This window comes from Triticum aestivum, chromosome 3B (assembly GCF_018294505.1).
Source record: "Triticum aestivum cultivar Chinese Spring chromosome 3B, IWGSC CS RefSeq v2.1, whole genome shotgun sequence".
Lineage (NCBI taxonomy): Eukaryota > Viridiplantae > Streptophyta > Magnoliopsida > Poales > Poaceae > Triticum > Triticum aestivum.
In genome coordinates, this window is record NC_057801.1 from 553,048,045 (window position 1) to 553,071,450 (window position 23,406).

The following is a 23,406-nucleotide window of genomic DNA, read 5'->3' on the forward strand; positions in this document are numbered from 1 at the left end:
AGCAAAAAATCCGGGTCAAAAAAATTATTGTAGTGTTTGTATGTAAGTTACCATGTTCTGTGGTGTGTAAATTAAAATACTCTCCAATGTATATTTCAAACAAAAAAAAGTCCGCAAGTTACACACAAGACAATGATCGGAGTTTGAATTCTACATGAAGAGACACATTCATTTCTCAAAAATTAGTCATCGACAAACCCAATGCACCGATCCTTCCAATATAACTTGGTCCATATGGGTCAGCCCCCTCTTCAAAAGCATTTTCGTTTTTCCCGCTCTCAAATAGAGTATAAAACTTAGCTAACCTGAATTAGAAACAAAGAAGCAAGCTTTGCCTGGGTGGTAGCGCACCTGTACCCGAACCTGCAGGTTGGGGGTTTAACTCCCATGGGCGCACTTTTTTACAACGCAAAATCTTTGCAGTGCACGTGCAAGAAGCGGATCGGAGAAACGGATCCTGCAGTAGTGCGCGCGCGAGAAGCGGATCGGATGGCGACCGCCTCGTTCCGATCTGTTGACAAAATCCGAACGTTCAGAAAATACAATTGTCATTTACAATATCCTCTAAAACCATTTTACAGAACGAAGGTTTACGGGATCTGCTATCTGCCCGTCCACGAGGCCCACATTGAGTACGTTGCGAAGGTAACAGTGGGACTATTTTTTATGATCACAAAAATAATTTATTGAAAGGAGGGGAGCTGCTAGAGTACGTTTTTTTTTTTGGTTCAGATCTTCTATCACAGAAAATTTATTGGGGAGAAGTGAACTGCCGGAGGTGCTCTTATTACTATTCTCATCAAAAGAATAACATTAGTTTCTCTCACAAAAGACACGACAGATTATTACAGGATGCAGGAGCAAACAAATTTCTAAGTTTCTAGAAGCTAAGTTCCATACCACCAAAATTTAGCCCAAATTTTGGGGGAAAATATTCTACTTAGTCTATCAAAATTTTAGTAAAGAATCAGTCTGCCATGTATTTTTTGCTAACACTTCCACCTTGTATTGGTCCCGGATCTCGCAAAACTCTCGGCAATCTGCTACACTCCACACGGAATTGTCTGACACCTGAGAGCAACGTGTGAACAGAGAACAGTTAGCGTGGAAGCTGCAAATAAACAGCAAGAAAACATGCTATGCTATTCTACTATTAATACATAGATGAAAGATATAACATGAAAACTTTGTACTTAAACATTGGCTGAACTGAGAAAATAAGGTAAGTTTTCTCCTACCCATCCTTTTATTGGAGCAGTGACTAACTAACCCCCTCTTTACATGCGTGATGACTCTGTAGGTCCCAAAGGTGCTTCAAAGAACACTAATCTTTTTATAAATGCTTATAGCAAAATGTAATCATTACCAAGAACTACACCCAAAACTGATCTGTATATGGGGTACAAACAAATTCAACATGTAACACGCTAAAATGATAACTGAGAAGGGAGCCATACCTTATTTGAAGTCGGAAAAGAAAACACATTGATCTTCTCAGAGTAGCTTGGATTGATTAATTTCAGATCTAGAACATTTGAAATCGACACCTAGCATATTAGATGATTGAGATCTATAATAGGGGAGCAAAAAGTTCTTAAAATATCTGTAAGAATGATTACCTGGAACACTGAAGGAGCATTGTTGCTGCCTTCCGAATGCTCAGATAAAAATAAGAGTCACATTTCAGTATTTTTCAAATGGAGATCCATCGAATTCTCTTTGGGTAATAATGTCATAGGTAAATATTTGACTCTGGTGGAATATTCCTCAGTCGCCAGAAGAAACTACTTCAGCAAAAGAAACGCCCGATGGCCTGAAAATATCACTCTCTCTGACTACTCTGTTGAAGTCAAGCTTGAAGGAACGTGCGCTATATGTCTTGTTAAGCAAACTCATCGGGATCCTCAGAGTTTGCTTTCGCCTGCTTTTCCCCTTTACATATATCCTAAAGCTACCCTCATCTTCATTCTTCATGTTGCCTCCCAGTTTCGTTCCACCAATATCAAATGTGCTGTCTCCTAGCGTCTGAGGATTAAGTGCAGCATTAACAGCATCCTTTAACTCTTTATCATGTTCTTCTCCCAAAATATTATTGCGGATAAAATTACCACTGTCTACCTCCACAGGGACCTCCATTTCCTCCTTTACTGCAACCATATTGCTGTCCACTGAAGGTCCTATACTAACAACAGCTGCATCAGATAGGACGTGTGAATCTGCTAGAGACTGAGAAATAGTGTCAGCAACAAGTGGGCTGGGGGTGTAAGCGACTGGATGATTGTTTGACCATGCTGGTCCAGGCACAAACTCAGATGCAACTGGGCTCATATAAGGTTGCCATCCATAATGGTTAGGGCGAAAAATAGTAGTGTTCATGGGAAATGTGCTGCTTGGAACCATCTGCGATTGACTATATGGTGGATAAAGAAATGGCACAGGATGCAAGAGATTAGGAGACCGAGGAGCGGGCGGGTACAAATGATGTGGGGATGTGCACAGAGGAGGACCGTTTGGCACCATACTTGAATGTCCAGGATGCATGGAGACATTCATAGGCCAAGGGCCGACGCCTGGAACGGCACCTGGTGGTGAGAGACCGACACTTACAGCAAGTGGGCTAAGGGTAGCTGGAGGAGAAGGATTGAATGGAGGTGCAGCAGCAGATAGCTTCTTATTAGATATCTCTCTTATATCAATATTACTTAGAAGCAAGTCAGGCTTTGACTTCTCACTTTCAACACCTCCAACGCCTCCCTGCATACTTATTGCATGCTCTGAGACTGTAATAGGTTCACTATTAGTAGGTAGAGATTCTTCAAGAAATTGTATGCCAGATTTTCCACTCTTTTCAGCTTCTGTGGGTACTGTCGAATCTGAGAACTCAGTGGCAGCACCAAAATTGTCACTACTTGTTGGTTCTTGATCTTCGTTACTGAATAAGGTCGTGTCTGTTTTACTATCTGCAGGGCCAATGCCAGAAGGTTTCTCATTATCTGCTGTTATCTTATCTGGTAAACTATCTTTCTCGGTGTTGTCAATCTCTTGTTCCCTATGTGACTCTTCTCTTTTTTCTGAATGCTGCATCTCTGCTGGCACAATGTTTACCTCTTTGGAATTATTGGTACTTGAGGACACGGACCTCTGGTCCACTTGAACTGCATCTACCAAGGAATCCTTCATTTCTTGTGCGATAATTTGACCAAGTGATGGTTGCAGTACATCATCTCTAGGTTTTTGTATTTGAGTCTTGGCTATTGTACCTGGACGTGCCAATGCAACATCTTTGTATGATGGTGGGTTTCCAGTACTTTCAACCCAAGGTCCATGTGGCTCACATCCTTTCAGATCTGCTGAACGATTGTGTACATGTGAATAAGCTATTTGGGATTCTTCTTTACCACTCATCTGCTCTGTGATCCTAGAAGTATCTTGCACTTCCGCGGATGCTGTCCCTGGCTTAACCCGGTAGGTCATAGCCTTGTATGTCTTACGACCAAACCTGGCACTTGATGTCTGGACTTTCATATGCTGCTGAGGATCTGTGTATGCTGCAGGTACGACAGTTCTCTTCTTTAAGAAGTAATAACGGTTATTTGAATAGGAATTCCTTGGCTTATATTGGGAAGCATCTGTTGGAGCATGATTCTCAGGGTCATATCTTCTGATGGCAGCACGGTAATGCTTTATCTGTTTACCTAAAACTGCCGCTGATTTAGGTCTTTGAACAGGCTGCCAGCCATCATCCTGTTCTAGTATTTCACCTTCAAAAACTTCAGGTGAACTGATGTTCACCTCAGATCTCTCTACCAGCTGTTCAGAGGGTGGTGAAGCCTCCAAGGGTAAAGGACTCTCTTTAACCTCAGTTTCAGGAGTATCCATGATATTAGCACTATCATCTTGCAACGGCTCTTTAATTTGTTTTTCCTCGTCTTTGATTGCAATAGCAGAATCTCTTGGAGATATATCAGGACTTGCTACGTTTGAATTCTCATTCGAATGTGATAAAACCTGAAAGGATGAGTATACAATGAATAAATTCTAAAGTGCCATGTACAGTATTGCTAAAATACCAAAGGTCAAGTAATTTCAGTGGTAACATGAATGTTTTCACAGAAGGAAATTGTAGTGTAACTTTAAGCATCATGAAAAAAAGGAAACCAGGTTCATTGAGTTCCAGATACACAGGAAGGGCCTGTCTGAATTGGTAGGACTGAAACTGTATAGACAAAGATAATCATCAAAATTACCTGACCAGATTATCTAACATACACACTTACACAGTAGCGATATCAAATACAGTACTTGATTGGATAGGTTAGTATTAACCATAGATATTCAGTGAGCTGCTACCATGATAAGAGCTCCTTAGGGACAGAAATCATATTCGAACACTACAGAATAAATATGAGCCGCCGGCATAGGCTCAATCCATGAAAGATACAAAAATTGGTTGCCCAATTAAGGAGAGTTTAATACACTCTGGGGTAGAAAGACACTGACCAATTGCATTATGAGTTTAATTATTCATTTAACACTACTACACCATGGTAACCATTTCATGGCTCTGATTTCTGTCTTAATTAACCTTGTTCCTTGATGATGGCATAATCCAAAGTAAAAGTTAGCAACTAACCTTTATGCTTGAGTATCTCCTCTTGCCTGATTCAGAATCTCTTCCTTTGTTTTCTTCGTTGGGATTGATGTAATCAAGAAGATCAGATACACTGCAAGTGCAAACAAATAGAGTCAATACAGCATCTGTATAGTCCAAAACAATCCACAGCATCTAAAAATATCTATGATAACTGATGCCAGCTTATGTGCTGTGCACTAGCTAGCACAACACAATAGAAGTTTCTCTAAGGATTAACTGTGATTTCATTGGCAGAACTAAATCGCACCTTAGGTGTCCTTTACTAGCTATTGATGCATCAGGTTTTCGAGTTCCATTGCGGGCAGCTTCTTGTTGCTCAATTACTTTCGATTCAAAGTATTCAAGCCAGGCTGCAGCATCCTGTAATGTGGAAGGCAACAATATTAAGGATGTCCTTGTAAATAAATGAAAAGGGAACGATTCTCTTCATATAGCTAAGATAATAGTTCAAGTGGGAAACTAATCGAGGTACTTCTGTTACAAACTACTACCTCCGTTCCTAAATATATGTCGTATTTGAACTCCCACAACGACATATATTTAGGAACAGAGGTAGTAGATGTCATTTGGGCATTGACTTGCTTTCAAATGCACAACTAGTATTACAGAAGAACTTTGATGGAAAAATCAACTAATATTATTTTCGTATTTAAAATAAAATACATTAGTTTATATTAATGCTCAAAGTTAATTCTTTTATACAAAATGTATTCTAAAATGACATCCGTTGGTAACAGAGGGGCTAGGTTTTCAGCATTTCAATAATATCACTTAGTAGAAGTAAACCTGAGTCCGAAGATCATCTGGTCCAAGCTTTGCACGAAGGATTTGCAAGGTTGTCTGCTCATGCTGAACACTCAACGAATAAGCTTCCATCAACGAGAGAGCAATGGCGATAGCATGGTAGCTTGCAGCAGTCTACATACACAGAAGAATATGTCACTTGAACCCAATAGTTAGTTATGGAAATGATTAAAAAAAAAAGAAATTCTTTCTGGGTCTGAAATGCATCGGGGCACAAAGCTTTTGCGTTTTCTTGAGTTGGGGCACATGTGAGCCAGCACGGACACCCTGCGACGCTTCCTCAACTCGCTCCTCCGCATGCACGTCGCTGGTGCGTCCAGACACTGCAACCTCTGCCACCGTGCTCGGTCACCAGGGACGAGACTGCATCGTGTTCGTGCGACAACCGAGGCCAGCCCCTCCTCACCCAGTGCAGCAGTCGCCACCCCCGCCGCCGTGCTAGGTGGCTAGGGACGCGGCTGGTGAGACCGGTGCTGGCCACGCGCAGGGCCAGAGAGGTCTTCCCCCTCCAGCCTCCACGGCGAACCGGAGCATGAAGAGGACGTGGCTTCCACGACACGAGGCGGCGCTGACTGCTCAGCCGGTCACGTCACTGGCGCTGCCGCCTCTGGCAGTCTGACTCCATTCCGCTCTTCACATTCGGACTTGGTGGTAGCGGCGCGTGACGTCTCGCCGGGCTAGTCACATGCTCGTCATGCCCGTGGCTGTGGCGACTCACCCCGTTGCTGCAGGCGGCGAGTGGCCGACCCATTCCCATTCTTGCAAATCCACCCCAAATTTGGATCGGGTTTGCGTCCACACTGACAGTAGACGGATCCGCTCTGGCCCCACGCGCCAGTGACCCAACTACCACAGAGCAGGTCCTTTTTAATGCAAACGTGCCGGGGGGTGTCAACCCTCGCCACTGCCCATCGCCAAGGAAAATGTCGTGGAAGTGGACCCCTGTGAAGCATGACCACGAGGCCGCCTCTTCCTCAGGGCGGCGCCGCTGCGGGAACACGTCTACGTCACCGTCGACCAGTGCCAGCGCTACTGGGACGAGATCATCCCCGTGCCATGGCCCGACGTCCACCTGCCGAATGGGTGGCATCTGAACCCGGAGAGGGTTCCAGTGCCGGCCGTTCCAGCCTCGGGATGCGCACGGTTAAGGAGATCTGCCGCCGTCGGGCTCAGCTCCCGATGACCTCCGCCACGAACTGGCGTTTGCTAAGGACTTGCCGCACTGGGACACATGGTTCTATGCGAGCATGACGCACGATGCTAGTTGTTCTTCGGCGCTTTAGCGCCCCATGCTCCAGCACATCCCCATCGTGCGCGTGCTCGAGCGCATGAGCCGCCGCGCGGCCCGTAGTGAAAGAGGGGATGAGGCCTTCAAGAAGGTCCTCGAGGACTCCCAGCTGGACAAGCTCGCTGAGTGGTCTGGACTGCCAAAGGTGCTGATGGCCGAATCGGCCATCGCGCCCGCGGCAGAGCAGCAGGAGCCGTGGCCACTGGCATCGCTTGTGGGCACTCGTGGGGGTGGACGACCATAGTGCCTTGCTCGCTCGAGTGGGTGGAGCCGGAGCAGCAGGAGGTGCCAACCACGCCACTCCGCACGCCGGTGTCCATGGCCATTGCACCAGGAGCGTGGCCATATCCATGGCCGGTTTCGGTGTACATCGACCTAGTCGACGAGGAGAAGGGCGACGACCAGTAGAGTAGATCTAGGTTAATAATCAAACCGAATGCTTCTCATAGTGATCTTGATGTAACTTCTTGGTTATGCAAGTATACAACTAACTTGAAGCTCCATGCATGTACCAAACCGAATGCTCCTCATCGTGATTCTACAATTTTCTTTTTGAGATTAGAACCATGGATGTGCACGCCACTATTTATGCACATAAAATGTGTGGCGCACAAGAGGGGGCGAGCTTATGAGCTCACATCTATAATTGTGTAGGCTGGGAAAATCTCCGGCCACCAGGAGCACAAGCAAGTGTTTTCCCAAGAGGCACATTTATGTAAAGAGCAAGGCAAGCAAGAAAGACCCGAAGTCTGATGCGCGGAATCATACTCCCATGTTGTTGATGGATTTTTGTCTTGTCCTGACAGTGGTACTAGAACGAGTATGTGGATCTTGGTCTCCATGGCCCATATCTGGGCCTAGAGGGGTCCAATGATACGGTCTTGGCAACACCTGGCCTTCAATAATTTGACTCATCATCGAGACATGTCTCCTGGAACCGACTAACAATTTGTTGATGATTTTTTGGCATTCACCACAACTTGTTAAGTCATTGAAGGTATCAACTTAAGATTTTCTGATTATTGTCTAAGTCAACAAGTGAGATTTGTAAAGAGGCATGAAATGAACATCTTTCATATTTAACAATTATCTCACTAACAAAAGCACGCCATTTGCCAGAAGAATTTTTTAAAATGTTTCCTTAATATTGAGAAAGAAAATTACCTGGATATGATCAGGCCCAAGTAATCTCTGGTTGCATTTTAAAGCTTTGTGCAAGTACCTAAGAGCTACATGCACATTGCCCAAGCCTTCCTCCATCATGGCTACATTAATATATGTTGCAGCTGTGTTTGGATGAGATGGCCCGCATGTAAGATGTAGAAGATATAATGCACGCTTGACGTACCTAATTTGCACCAAAGGTTAATTTTTTGTATACACTGTAGCAATGAGTCTAAATCACTAGGATTGTACACTGCAAGGAGTATCAAAAGGATAGCAGGTATAGCACCCTGCTGTTTATTCAGACCCTTAGGTTTTCACATAACGCAATAGCTTTGATATCCATGAAATAATCTTCAAGACAAGCTCATACACAGGTAAATAAACAATTATTGAATCTTCGGCCTTTAAAGATATACGAGCTTAAGGGAATTTGATCCATCCTCAAGAAGAGATTTACATGACAGCAATTAATAATTTAATAATTTGAGGCTAGAAGAAAATACCATACCACTTTTACCCTCTGCAATCTTGCCCAAGAATAAAAAAGATACTCCCTCCATTCACTATTATAAAATGTTCGAACTTTTTTTCTGATTAGGATGTATATAGACACATTTTAGTGTGTTCATTCACTCATTTCAGCCCGTTTGTCCATATTGAAATATCCAAAACATCTTATATTTGTGAACTGAGGGAGTACTACATATGCTTGTGGTTAAGCTAAAACATAAGGGGAACATATCACCACCTAAGGATTCACTTAGTATTTAACTATTTATGAGTTTGTAACATCTGCCAGCATTATGTTTGATGGTTATATGTTGACGGTATTCATGCTCGGGTCTAGTTATATTATTTCAACTGTTGTAATTAACATTGATGGAGTGAGAGCTGAGAGATAGCACCTCAGACACAAAACTAAACTACAAAGAAATCGGGCACTCAAACGACTAAGCAACTAGTTCCTGCTCACTCTTAGCGTTTCTTTCATATGACAAGATTAGTTTTTTAATCCAAATAGCATAGAGAGAGAGAGAACCAAATATGCACATTTGACATAATAATTCTGTGAAAAAAAATAGTTTTAACGTGAGAGATAGTAAAATATATTCTTGGCAGCAATAGCAAGACTATTTTATTTGGCAAACTTCATCAACTTGACATAGCACTTTACTAGATATAAAATATCCTAAAGGAGGTCTCCTACTCTTTTGGATATATGCTACTTCTCTTCAAGTTACAGCTGGAGTGACTATTTTGCTCAGCCCTTGTGAAACTAGATTTTCTGCATGGAATAAAAAAAGTAGTATTTCATAAATTGAACTTACTTCAGAGCCAGTTCTGTGTGTTGTAAACGATAGTAGAAAACAGCAAGGTCTCCGTAACTCTTCATCGTATCAGGGTGATCAAGCCCAAGTTCCCTCTCGTTGATGTCTAGGGCCTTTTGCTGATATATTGTAGCCTGCAAATTTTTAGGTACATATTATACTGTGCCTATAGATAATTAAATGCTAGGATAGAAAAGTAGATCATGAGTTTGAAATAACTATCAAGCATTTTATGAGGCACCACAAACACACCGATATCCAAAGCATCAGTTCAGCTGGCTCCAGTGTTCTAACTTCTAAGTAACTAAACAGAAGGCAATAAAGCCCCAAAACAGGCCAAGATGAAGTTTCACTGATCTGATATATGATAATGTACACTTGGGGTTTGTCCATTATAACAAGCCGCTGAGCCTTACTAGGTAATTTTATATGGCATACGCGGAAAGTATTTGACAAAGGAGCCATTAGGGAAAATTAGATTATTTCTCATAATATGACATACAGGATACATGCATATTACATTTGAGCTGTTTAACTATTAACTATCATTTTTAATTACATTGGCATCATGGGTAAAGAAGATTAATGGTGACAGCGTCATACGGGAATGGGAGGTAGAAGTGCAGAAAATTATTGAATTGTTATCGTTTACGCAATTTCCATGAAGGTAATTTCATTATATATGCAGGACAAAAGATTAAAAGATTCCTATTTTGTGATTTAAAACACATGCATATGTATCTATAACTGCAGATAGTAAAACTGTTTGGAAACAACACAGATCATTTATTTGCCTGCTCCAACGAACAACGGAAACCCCTTAGTCACAGGAGAGTGTTAAGCGGTTGTGTGCTGGATTGGATAGATATTCCTGTCGGATTGTATCTGAGATATCTCCAGTGCTGGGAGGGCATTACATAAGTGCTGCCATTTTGCTGACCATTTTGTGTCCATAACTCCATTGTACCGCCTATGTTTTCCTTGTTACTTGTAAAAATGCTCTTTGGGTGACTTTTCTCAAAAACAAAATAGAACACTTGCTGGCACATTTCAACTTCACTAGTTATTAATATGCAGAAAAACGTTAGATCTGCTGATGTTGAAATGTCCAAAACACTGATAGTCATAGTGATGAAATGCACATAACACTGATATAATGAACTTGGTAGATCTAATGAAATGAAATGTGCAGAACACTGATAGAAAAACTTTACATCTGCTGATCCTCCTAAAAATACAAGAAAATCTCAGTTTTATCAGAATTTGTTCTGTATCTTCACTACATATTCCTTCGATGTTATAGTTAGTCTAACCCAATAACACCTTTATGTATCTTTCGCTCACATTGTAACTGAAAGTATGCTTAGCAAAGAATGCTAAAAGTATATATTATTTCTAAGTCTAAACAAATACATACATAAAGAAAGTGCAATGGCGTAAGTCTTTATATCATCTCATGCTCAATAATCCTCACTTAACTAAACAGTGCTATCACTTCCATTGTCTTCAAAACATGCATAACAATTATTATAGACTATGTGCTGTGCAGCTGAATAACCATCTACCTGATTAAAATCACCAGTGTGGTACAAAACAACAGCTAGAAGGCTATAAGCTCCAGCCGTCATTCGATGATAGGGACCACACACCATTATGAGCTTGGCAAGGGCCTGCATTCATACATAGAATAATTTATGAGTCCCCAAGATATGACAGCTAAGGAATTGCCAAAAGAAATGCACAAGATTTTACAAGAAGGTACCTTGGTTCCATAATTAACAGCATCTTCAAGTTTACCCTTGTCAAGAGCTGTTTTAGAGGATTCTAGAAGTTGCCTTCCATCTGCAGATGAGCACGCAACTTGCTGCATTTTTGAAAAAACACATCAGTTGTGTTTATGTGCCACTCATTATATCTACCAAGTTCTCAAAACACTGATAGTCATATGTGATGAACAAGCCATGACAGCACAATGTGATTTTTGTATGATAAAAACAATTGACTGAGAAAAATACTTTTACCTTATGTACGGGCACAAGGCTAATAATATCCTGTTTGCAAAACGGGAAAGCAGAATCCATGACAAAATCTCGCGGTGCCAATTCAATGCCCACCTAAAAGCAACCTTTAATCTCAATAAAATGCACCGGGCGTGAGAAATGTTAAAGATATTAAAACATGTTTACCTTATGGCATAGTCCTCTCAATATAGCGTATTTCCTCACATCATCATAATGTTGCCCTGTGAGCTCATACTGGTATCGCTTTTTCAAGAAGGCAACAAGCCATCTCCACACCAGGGGATGCACAGCAGGAGAACTTCCAGAAAATTCAGATTCAGGAACACCAAGAAGTAAGTTCAGCACTGCAGCTATTGTTAATGCTAATTGTCTCATGTCTGAAGTAGCTGCAATAACAGATTGGACAATATGCTTGAATGCTCTCACTATCATTTCATGCACACAAAGAGACTGTACGTGTGAGAGCTTCTCTGAAAGTTTGACCTACATAGGGTATTCTTAGATTAGCACATATCAAGCACTAAAGAAGAACTGGCATCCATCATGTTCAAATGAAAAAATTGTTACAAACTTACAATTTGTCCTAGGGAGCGCATCTGTAGGCCCCTGGTATGCATGAAATCTGTCAATGTCCTACCATCAACAGGTGAAAGTTCCAAAGAACCAAAATCGGCAACCTAAATAATTTCTTGGTTAGCTATTATGCTTCTTGACTAAAAAGGATAAGTATGTGGGAACTTATTCATGTTTCATATAATGATGCATACCAGCTTAGGAAGCGCAACTTCATCATAGAACTTCAGAGCCATCTCAATCAACTCAGATGGTGACTGTGGAGCACAAGAGATTAGTCTATGAACTTTATTCATGATTAGTAGCTACGGATGGCCGCTTGGTAAGCAAGCGTGCTAAAATAATACCCAGTATGTTTCATACACTTGATTTTATTTGTAGAATTCAGAAGTGGATCCGACAAAATCAAAAAAGGTGAAAAAACTTGCATATCTGATGTTGTTTGAAACTACTACACGCTGGTGTAAAAATCACTCGGCCACAGGCTAGCACCAGTGAAATTTTAATTTAGAAGAACAAGCGTCCTCACCCTGCCGAAGCGAGGCTTCAAACATGTGTAGGTTGGTTAACAGGGAAAGCATGGCCCCTAGCAAACCACACTATTATTTATCAACCCCTAGTGCGCCTGAGGTAGGCTACACAACTTTGAGCTTGTTAGTAGGGTAAGAACACATTTCATGAACCTCTCCACGGCATACAATGATATCCCCAATATTAGCAAACAAAATATCACATGAACTGTAATGCTGACAGTTATATATGAATTGTATATAATTGCCAAAGATTAGTAATCACAGTGAAGGAAACTCTATTTTAAATAGGACATTTATTTTCTGAAACTAAATGCTGAAATGAGGAGGGTATGAGTTGGATATGCAGAACACCAAAGGGCAGATGTGAAATCATCACTTGCTATGAAAATTAATGAATTTCTACCTTCTGGTGGAGTCCTGTTTCTGAATCTTTTAACCTTGTAAAGGCGGAATCCAGTAATACATCCTTCAACAAGATTTCATTCTCAGAGGTGATGCAGTCTCCTTGAAGCGGTTCAACAGATGATGGCTTGACTTTCTGGCTTTCCCCAGAGCTTGTTGCATCAGTCAAACTTTTGTTCCCTGATGAGGACCCCTTGCCAGAAGCATCAACCGCATTCTTCGGATGCTTAAGAGCTTTGAGAGGCTTCCCAAGCCCTTCAATCTTTGTCTCTTTCACATCTTTGTCTACCATTTTCTTCTTTTCCTTCCCATCACCTTGTTTTTTGTCTTTGTCAGATTTTTTCAGATCTTGCAAGTGCTGAACCCAACAGGCACCAAGTTCCCATCTCATAAATGATTGTTTATCAGTCTCCTCTTCCTCAAGATTTTGAAGACTTTCCTTCAACACGTTCTCAGCATAAGTTTGTGCTGCAGTTAGTTCTTCCAGCATATGACTTTGTGTTGGTAACTTCTTTTCTCCAGTTGCATTGGCTTCATTTAGGAGCATCCTCAAACTAAAAACAATAAATATATATAATAATGAAAAAATGGGATAAGCAGCATAAACTTCGTGGATAACTAGAAAAACAACACAAAGCATTGCTACCAACCTGTTAATGTTCAATGCATGAGCACCCCCTTCAGGTTGATCCGTGATATCAGCAGGCTTAAAAGAAGTCACAATAGTTTTCTCGTAATTGTTAACCTTTGCTACAGCAACATATCCACAGTATCTAATATTCACGATGCCCAAACTGTCAACATCCTGCAAATTAGAGACAAAATTAAGAAAAGACACTCTTTTACCTGAATATGAGAAAGATCACCTTAATTTTGAACTTATACATGTGCAGCAGTGTTTTCATCTGCAGTTATTCCTTTCAAAAGGTTTCTCTCTGCAAGATGCTTAGAGTCCATTCCTGTGGCTCGGCTTCCATCTATCTTAGTGTCCAGCTTGCAGCTTGCATCTGAAGAATCTCTTGTGACAGTGATGCTAAAATTTCCAACCGTCTCAGAATGCAAGACCTCATCTGTCTTGATTGATGTTGATACATCTGTACTCTCCATTACATACCGGATGGCTGCAATACTTCTAAAGATGGCAACATCTACGAATAGACTGTGCAGTAGGAATGCTCTCCTGTCACGAATTTCCCTCTCCTCAGCAGTTTTGCAAGGCATGGATGTGAGATACATGAACTCATCTGCCCATGGCAACATGTCACTTTTGCCATCCCTTCCCCAACCACCTCCATTGCCTCCCCAAGTTTCATCCTCAGCAGGAAGGGGAGGAAATGTTGATGGTGACTGGGCAGCAATCGGAGGAACAAGCCATGTATTTGCACGATAACCATAAGGAAAATTTCCGAACTGCAACATACAAGCAGATATAGTTAGATCATGATGCAGCATTAAATAGGAAAAATGTTGTCTGATGGCGCATGGAACAGCTGGTTTACAAAAACATGATTCATTATCAAGCTACACGTAAATATTTAATAATCAAGCGCAACATACTAGAGGAGCACCAAATGGAAGATACTGAATATGAACATCAGCATAACTGTAGAAGGTAGATATTTCTAGAAGACAACCCAAATTGTTGTCTGCTACTTAAAATGCATTAAAATATGTTCCACTCCTTTTCAGATGAATCATTATGCCCAAGCACACAATAATACAAGCACAAAGTCACGATCTTGTGAAAAGTTTCCATTGAATTTAGAAAAAGATAGGTACAGCGAAACACCCAAAAAGGGGTAACAACACACCTTGTTCCGTTCCAAAAATGCCTTCATAAGATCCTCATATGCCTAATATATATGGAAACACCACAAAGGGTTAAATTCATATAACAAGGTCATAGAAAAGAATTAGAGATACGAAAAATGAGACCACACAGTTGCTTACAGAAATACTTAAATGGTGCTATCAAATTGTTGGCAATTAAGAACCACAAGTAGTTTCTAGAATAGGAATTTGACACCGTGCCATTGTACAGTTTTGGCAAATTCCATTTTCAAAAACTACAACAATGCACTGGCATGCTCAAGTATCAAATTTTTAGTACATAGTTTCAATCTGACTAAGTGAAATTGTGAGTTAAGTAGTCCTCCCATATCTGCCAGAAAATACAGCAATGCAGATAGTTATTTTCAGCAGTATAAACTTGAAAGGTGAAGGACTCGGTGCTGCTGCCAAAATAGACTTTGCCAATTCAAATATCTTGCAGCTGAGGGAAGTTAGGAATTTTATCCTAATTATGCTTCATCTTCTCTCAGTTACTACTGTACAAAAACATACACACAACACAAATATTCACACGCATATATACATTAAAATAGATTCAAAATCAAGCTGTTATTTACTGCATTCATCTCTAAAGTGTATATCAGTTCATTGGTCCAGAAGTGGCTACAGCTTTAAGTGGGATATTTAATAACAAAGGTAATACAATAATGAATGCAGATTATTAGACAACAATTTATATTACCCTAATATAAAAGCTATAACCAGAATGTGAGATAAACGAACATTATCAAATGCTCTGCTGAGATGCCTCAATAGGTCGACAAGATTGTGGCACAAAACACGCTGTTTCCCAAAACTAAAGAACCCCTTTCTCCGAGCTTCAACAATGACAAATTTCCCATTACAAAGCTTTGCCTGAAAGAAAGCCAACAGTTCTCCAATTAGGACACATGCAATGTACTTAGCAGGGATCTTAGCGCAAAAGTGCTGTCAAAGATACAACTATTATCCATTATTACCTCAAGGAAGAAGAGATGGTCATCAGACGGTTGCTCCTCCTGTCGAGGTTGAGTCACTCGCTTTATAACTGATCGAAAGAGTTAAAATAACTCAGCAAACGGAAGAATTTGCCTCGCCAGAGAAATGTTCAGCTCTACAAAGTTCAAGCTGATATCTCATGCTTAGCATTCAAAGTAATGAAAGTGTTAAATTGCATGAACTACCATCTCAAGGACAAACCATGGTGAAGCCGACAGCAAAGATATATGGACAAATAGGTCAAGGCAGAGGTTCCAAATATAAACTGAGGCTGCCAAAATTTCCCAAGGAAGTCATATTGTTTGATTCAGGACCCTGTTAGTCCCATTTCAAATGTTGGCAGTACTACAGCACCTTAATGTTCTTTTGTTGCGAACAAGCTTAGTAGAACGATTAGCATCGGGCATCCCATTCTAATCTGGCGTCCCCATGGGCCCCACGCACCGCTCATGTGGTCCCTAAGCGTCTAAGTCTTATCTCTGCACAAGTTTGCCGCCACTCATTCCTCTTCGGCGAGGACCGCGACCGCATCATTCTGTTCCCCCTCTCTTTTTCCCCAGCGCCTCAACCTTCACTGCTGCTGACGCTGCTGCAACCTCAGACCACCGCACTGCCAGGCTGCGCCGTCGCTGCTACAAACCCCTCAGATCACTGTGCACCCAGACTGCTACCGCTGTTGCTGTCGCTACTGTAAGGCGGTGCTACGACGGTGATCACAAGGTGCTGTGATGCTGACCACCGGGTGATGCGACGGCGACAACCACTGCTGCGATCGGCGGCAACCACTGCTACGAGCGCGCGGATACGGTGCTGCTACAGCGACGGCTCCTGCTGCGAGCCAGGGCCACACTATTGCAACAGCAACGACTGGGTGCTGTGAGCGGCGACGGCCACTACTACGAGCATGCGGGCATGGTGCTATGACGGTGACGTCAACTGCTGTGAGTCGGACAGCCTATGCTACAACGGCGACGGCAACTGCTGCGAGCCGGACGCCCAATGCTGCGACCGGCGGCGCACTCTGCAGCAAGCACTGACGGGAGATGCTGCAACGACAGCGGGGCAGTGACGCCCGCTGCTACAAGCGCCGGCTAGGGCTGCTGCGATGACAGCAGGGCTGGCAGGAGCGAGCCTGCTGGCTGTGCTGCATACATGGAGTGCGATGCGGTGAGCCGGCAATGGCGAGGCTCTTGCGGGCGTGGGTGGGGCGTTGCGAGCGAGGGGAGTGGGGGTAGGCTCCGTGCACCCATGTAAGCGTGAGATGTGGGCACCGTCTCTTCCCCGTGCGCGCCTGTGAGCAAGAGATACGGATGTTGTTCTCCTATGCGCAAGTGCTGGGCAAGATCCGATGGCCACGGTGAAAAGCAATCTACAGCTCGGGAGGGGGCTGATCCTGGGCTGGGATTGGTCGGCCAACGTGTAGCATTGGCCATAAGTTTACGTTTCGAGTCAGTAGTCATGAAACTGAAGCGTGAAAAAGAGAGATCAACTACAGGGTTTTGGTGAGGCTGCGAGAGAGGTTTTACTTACAGTGGAGAGGCGGTGAGAGGTTAGCAAGAGAGAAGAACTCGTAGAACGCTCCAAGGCGGGGGCATGCACCGCTCATCTCCGCCTCCAGCTCCGCCGAGACCATGTCCTCCTTGGCCGCCGCTGCATCAGCATCCTTTGCAGCTGGTTCCTTCGGCAGGGGCGGCGGTGAGCCCGTGCGGCGCCCGCCCGAGGAGGCCGCTGCTACGGGCTTGGAGCTGGAGTTGGAGGGCTCCTTGGTGGCATCAGCATCCTTGGGGGATGGAGGAGGCGGCGGAGGTGGCGGAGAGCCGAAGGAGGCGGTGCACGCAACGATGTCCAGCAGCCGCCGTATGTGCACCAACGCGCTATCCTCGTCATACTCCCCTGCATTGTGAATTTTTAGAGTTTAAGATGTAGGGTTTATGGATGGTTTATCTCTAGACACTATAGAAGAGAATTTAATAGTAATTCTAAGATATATGGAAATCGAAGACAAAATTATGCAAATGAAGGTGCAGTCAGGTGTATAGGTGCGCAATGGTACAATTTACAAAGCATACGTCTACAAACAATGGGTTTAACAAATCTTAAGGGCATCTCTAATCCAACCCCACTAGTTAACTTCAAAAACCAGCTCTTAATTAAAATCTAACTACCAAAAAATCCTGTGTTTTTCGTTGTTGCATTCTAATCTAAGTCCAATAAAAGAATGCATTAAAATTAAAGTTGTATAACATAAATTTGGCCATCACCTATGTTAAAAACATCTACTGTTTGCTAACTATTATAGCAAACAACCCTAAAAATAATAAAATGCACGTGGCTAGGGTTTTGGGGAGCGAATTGTGTGGCAGCAGTGGAAGCCAAAATGTTGGAAGGGGACGGTTGTTTTTTCTTCCTCCGCAAAAAAGAAGAGGGTTGTTTTTTGGGTCAGCCAAAAGGCTTCTGGGAGTTATGCACGTTTTGGGAATGGATTAGATGAACTTAAGTAAAAAAAGGTTTTGGGGAATCAGAAACTTATTTGGGTTCGATTAAAGATGCCTTGAGAAAATAAATCCTTATTTTGCAGACATAAGATGTACCTTCTACCAGGGTGAGAGTATATGGCTTCAGTGTCGCAATATCCGCGCCATCCTTCAAGTGACCATCACGAGTCTGCCGACAAACGACGTAATATAACAGGATTGAATTGATGTTCGCTGCTGTAATATAGTATGGAGAGAAAAAGAAACGTTATAAATACCTCATGCAAGAGGGAGTAGTTTGTGATTGCACAGGTGGCGGTGTTGACGCAGAGCAGCCTCCTCACATCAATGATCCTGTCCGTGGAAATTCCCTGCACCAAGCAAAGAAGGAATATTTGTTGCTGAAATCATGCATCAAGAAAAACAAACAGTGCAGAAAGAACTGAGGTAGCAAGAAGCTAAACCTTGAGAATGACATCGGACTGATCCGGAAGGTTGACAGTGATATCAATGGCCACAGGGAGCACTAGTAATTCATCAAAGAAATTTGCAAATGATCAGCTCAAGCAAGCAACTATCTACTCCGACTATTGCAAGCAAAAGCCAATCAAGGTGTCATGGCAACAATACCTTTCTCATCTTTCTTCTTTTTCTCGCCCTTGGCCTTGCCACGCTTGCTCTTGGGCGCCATGGGCGCGCCAAACGGCAAGCAAGCTCAGCACAAGATGCCCACCTAGACCAAACAGTAAAAAATAAAATTAAGTTGGAGTAACAACCACTACCTAGACATGTGGCATACGTTAGAAGGAACAGAGTAGAAGAGTCAAGCGAGTGATGGTGGTTGCACAAGTAGGGCTAGAAAACTGAAGTTAGGACAAAACAGGGAGCTGTTCTTGATATGTGTATATGTACACACTACGTAGACGTGAAAGAGACACAGTTACACCCCACGACACAGGATTGATCAGAAAAAGATGTACCAAAGGTGAGAATGAAGTGCAAGCAACAATGGTTGCGTTAACGCCATAACATCAATTCAAGTCGACATTATTTTTACCTCTTGTGATTCCAAAATGAGATAATTACGCGTAATGATATATAGATGGTACAACTAACCGAAATCCAAAAGAAAATCGTCAAACTCTATGAAGGGATAAGTATAAGGTATGAACCAATGGACGCAGTTACATTTAGTCCATTGAAGAAGAAAAATCGCTTCAACGTAAATCTGCGCAAATGACGGATAGAAAGAACGCAACTACTGAAGGGTGCACGAGCAGTAGGGGGCTGAAATTCAAACCATGCCTGCAAGTGCAACGATGGACATAGAAACAGACTCAAGAAGTCAAGATGCTCATTTACCATGACATGAGCAGACATGCTAAAAATTGACAAAGATTCTTTGGAAATTGGAAATATACATGACCGTAGAAAGGATATCCAATTTCAAATGCACACAATAGGAACAATTTAAGAGGGCTTAGCTGAGAAGCAGTGTTTGCTGTTCCGTGCTCACACTGCACGAGGGAGGCAAGAACAATGTTATGCGCATAAGCATGCATATCGAAACACAGAAGCAACCTGGGATACCGATTAAGCGCACGCTAATATGAAAATTTCCAAGAAAAGGCCACACACAAAGAAGACATTGAAACCAAATAATAGCAGCTCCACAATTTACCAATGGCCTGGCGCTCAGCTGCTCTTGACAGTATACCGGCAAGGATGAACTGACGGCCACAGGAAGCAAAATGGAAGGGCAATTTCCCAAGCAATCAGCTAAGGTAAGGAGAGAGGCAGCTGGGCTGAGGTAGGTGCACTGTCTACAAGCTAGGCATTACTGGGATGGAGGTGCAGGAGCAGAAGGGGCAGCAGTAGTGAGCAGAGGAACCTAAGAGAGGAGGGAGGGAAAGATAGATAACGAAAGGGGTTGTGGGCGGGGTTGATAAGGGTGGAATGGTGGAGATTTAAGATAGGGTCCTCATTGGCCCGGTCCGGTTCTACTTCCTTTTTTTTTGCTGAAATGAAATGCCGGTCCGGTTCGCAGGAAAATCGTCGTACGGTGGGCCAGTGACGGAGCCGCGCGTTACAGTTTTGTCGCCGTCTCATCGTCAGAGATCATGCTCCGTGGTTCAGGACATGGAGGAAAAATTTCTTCGGCGGCGGGCCAGATTCGCGGGAGAGGATGGCGGAGGACGGGATGGAGTTCGCCGCCCGACGGAGAACCGAACCCCTCTCACTCTCTCTCTCCGCCGTCCGCATCCAGGCCGTCGCGGCGCTGCCCGGCGAGCTCGTCTGCCGCATGCCAAGTTCGGCCGCCCCGCCCGAGCTCGGCCTCGTTCCTCTCCGTGCTCTGCCAGCTAGCTCCTCTCCGGCGTCGAGCTCCTCTGGCCTCCTCCTATGCCCGCGCCCCCGTTTCGCGCCACCATCTCCAACCCCACGCGATGCAGAGAGAGCAGACCAGAGGGAAAGAAGAGAGGAGAAGGGCACCACCTCCACGCCGGCCCGTGCTTACGCCGTGCACGAGCTTTTCCTCGCGCCACCAACCAGCCATCATCCTGCTGCCGAGGACGAGGCCGACCGCATCCTCGACCCCGCCATGGCCAGGACCAGCGAGGTGGCCTGCCCATCCCGCGCGTGGGGCGCGGACAGCTTCTGGGTCTCGTCGACTTCCCGCCGTTCCCCCAACCCCACCTTCCCGCCGTTCCCCCAACACCCCCGCCTCGTCGCCGCTGCTGTTTTTCCTTTCTTTTTCTTTTTCTCTTAGGCGATGCGCTGAGGAAGGCATGGGGGATTTGGGAAATTACCGCAACAGGGAAATATCAGGTGCTACGGTCGAAAATGTGAACATGGTTCTACGCGCATCTAGGTGAATAGTAAATTCAAAATAATTATTAGAAAAAACTACGACCATTCTAATCATGTGGGAAGTTTTTTTTAACACAGTACAGACGCAAGCGCTCATATACACGCGCATACACTCACCCCTATGAACGCACACACGCACACCCTACCCCTATGAACACCTCCGAAAGACCGAGCCGACATATCATCTTGAAATTTACGAAGTCACCGTAGGCACCTCGTCGTCGACGGGAACGTCTCCTACCACTAGATGCGCATCGCCGGAAATCCTGAAATAAATCCAGAAATAAATGCGAGCACCAGGACTTAGAACTCTGATGGGTTGAGGATACTACAGTCCCTCAAACGGTCCAACCACAGGTTGGTTCGCATGCGTGAAGTTTTATGAAAAAGACACTCGTGATATTCTTGGTGAAGAAAAATAATTGAGACATTACTATTCATTAAATAGTAGTATTTTTTAACATAGCTTTGACTTGTCTTTTTTACCCAGAATACCACTGATGTAATTTCGTTGTGAAACTTCATACGCGGGTATATCGGTTGACTATATGTTACAAAAAATATTCAGATTTTTTTAAAAAAATTCTAGTATCTTTTCTGAATTTACTATTCATAAGGAAAGCGTGTGGAACCATGTTCATCAAATCCACATGCATGCTACCGCCCTTAGGTGATATCATGATACGGGCTTTTGGGAGCCGCTGGATCTCGGGTCCAATGGCATCTGAGGAGCTATTCTATTTGCGAGCAATTTTAAAACTCTCGAATGTTTTTTTTGCAAAATGTTCAAGAGCTCCGAGTCAACTACCCACGAACCCGTATCGCAGTATCACTTAAGGGCCGGTAGCACCTGATATTTTCCCCTTAGGGCAACTCCCATGAGTTCACCAAAACGAACATCGGACATGTCATCCGCGACAGTGATAGGGGACGGTCGTCCAATTTAGTGCATCAAGTGTTCACCATTTTTTCTATATCTATAGCACTAAAAACAATTAAACCCCATAATTATATTGTGTAAGTATTTCAGTGCAATAATAATTCAAATATAAATATTACAATGCAAACATGAAGTTTTGCAATAAGGATAGTTTAGATTTGAATTCAATTTATTCGGACACATTTTTAAGTTCTTCCCTTGAAGCGTTCCTCAATGGCGAATCTGTTGATACAATTGGATAAAATCCTCAAATATCGCCGGATTCCGCTCGGAAGTTCAATAGGATCACTCAACTTGCATGCCATGGCGAACTCCGCCACTCTCATCCTCCTCAATTATGTTGTGCATAATCACACAAACTGTCAACACCTCCAATAATGTATCTGCATTTCATAGTTTTATATGTCCTGAAACAACCGCAAAACGGCTATGGAGCACTCAGTTACGTCTCAAACGGATCTATTATTATTTTTATGGTTAAATGATATCCATACATATAGAAGTCCAAACATGAGGAAATTTTTTGATGATTTTTTCTGGACAATAAAAGACCCTAGAAGCTTTTGGGGAGGATGAGAAGACCCACGAGGGCCCCACAAGGCAGGGGCGCGCCCTAGGGGGTAGGGTGCGCCACCCTGGCTTGTGGGCCCCTCGCGGCTCCATTTGCCCTTATTCCTGACATGTAAATTCCTAAATATTTAGAAACCCTCGAGGCGAGACCTGAAACAATTTTATCGCCGCCACAAGCCTCTGTTCCGAAGCGATCCCATCTGGACTCCTATTGTAACAACCCCCCGTGAATTAAGCTAGAGTGCTTCCCTAATAAAGTTGCCCAATCATCATGATTACTATGTTAATCACCACCTTGATCCAAATTCAAATTGAAATTGAAAGTCAAAATATTATTTCTTCAAACAGTAAATCAAAAATGTTGATAATAGCCCAAATAATTCCCAAGTAATTGTCATGAAGACATCAACCATGTTGGAATTCCCAAAATGCCCCAAGAAATATTTGAAGTGGACCAACAACACTTATTTAAGCCATTTAAATTCGAACTCAAATTTGGATAAGTCCAAATGGCCTGAAAGTTTTTGAGAAACACTAAAATATTGTCTAGTATTTATGTGAAAGGTTTCATATTTAACTACATTAATTTAGTAGCTAAAATAAATACAAAAACAGAAATAAGTAAAAGAAATAGAAAAAGAAAAGGAAAACAGATCAGGCCACTATGCACTTGGGCTCTATAAGCACAGTGTCGGCCCAACCTAGCCTGCCTCGGCCTTTCTCATACCTCCCGCCAAGGAGAGGCAACAGCCATGGTGAGGTGCACACATGCACATTCACGCCGTCGATGCGCATGTGTTGCCCATCCAGCGATCCCCTGGATGGATAAGTAGGCCACCCTGACCCCCGGCGAAACCCTAGACACTTCCCCCTGTCCTCTCTCTCTCTCTATCTCTATCTCTCTTGCTCGATCCCGAGCTCGGCCAAACCATCGCTGCCATGGCCATCATCGTTC

The 23,406-nt window shown here is 43.3% G+C and overlaps 1 protein-coding gene across 4 annotated transcripts; it reads right to left on the minus strand.

Annotated features, from left to right (window-relative positions):
* Window positions 1-765: 765 nt before the first annotated feature.
* On the minus strand, window positions 766-20,780 carry LOC123070854 (protein TSS). 4 transcript variants are annotated; one of them, XM_044494226.1, is made up of 26 exons: window positions 20,567-20,780; window positions 18,704-18,806; window positions 18,538-18,599; window positions 18,352-18,444; window positions 18,191-18,263; window positions 17,130-17,492; window positions 15,581-15,648; window positions 15,345-15,476; window positions 14,582-14,623; window positions 13,656-14,180; window positions 13,421-13,575; window positions 12,772-13,324; window positions 12,030-12,092; window positions 11,838-11,939; window positions 11,428-11,745; window positions 11,263-11,355; window positions 11,004-11,105; window positions 10,807-10,911; window positions 9,242-9,375; window positions 7,911-8,094; window positions 5,441-5,572; window positions 4,902-5,014; window positions 4,634-4,724; window positions 1,620-4,008; window positions 1,458-1,525; window positions 766-1,071 (listed from the first exon to the last, which is right to left on the minus strand). In XM_044494226.1, the coding sequence occupies exons 2-24, from the start codon at window positions 18,762-18,764 to the stop codon at window positions 1,768-1,770; spliced, it is 5,805 nt and encodes a 1,934-aa protein (XP_044350161.1). In that variant the 5' UTR covers window positions 18,765-18,806; window positions 20,567-20,780; the 3' UTR covers window positions 766-1,071; window positions 1,458-1,525; window positions 1,620-1,767. The 4 variants fall into 4 exon arrangements, with proteins under 4 accessions (XP_044350161.1, XP_044350160.1, XP_044350162.1 ...); XM_044494225.1 differs by lacking the exon at window positions 20,567-20,780 and adding an exon at window positions 19,755-20,029; XM_044494227.1 differs by lacking the exon at window positions 20,567-20,780 and adding an exon at window positions 19,755-20,029 and having other exon boundaries at window positions 1,458-1,547.
* Window positions 20,781-23,406: the final 2,626 nt, after the last annotated feature.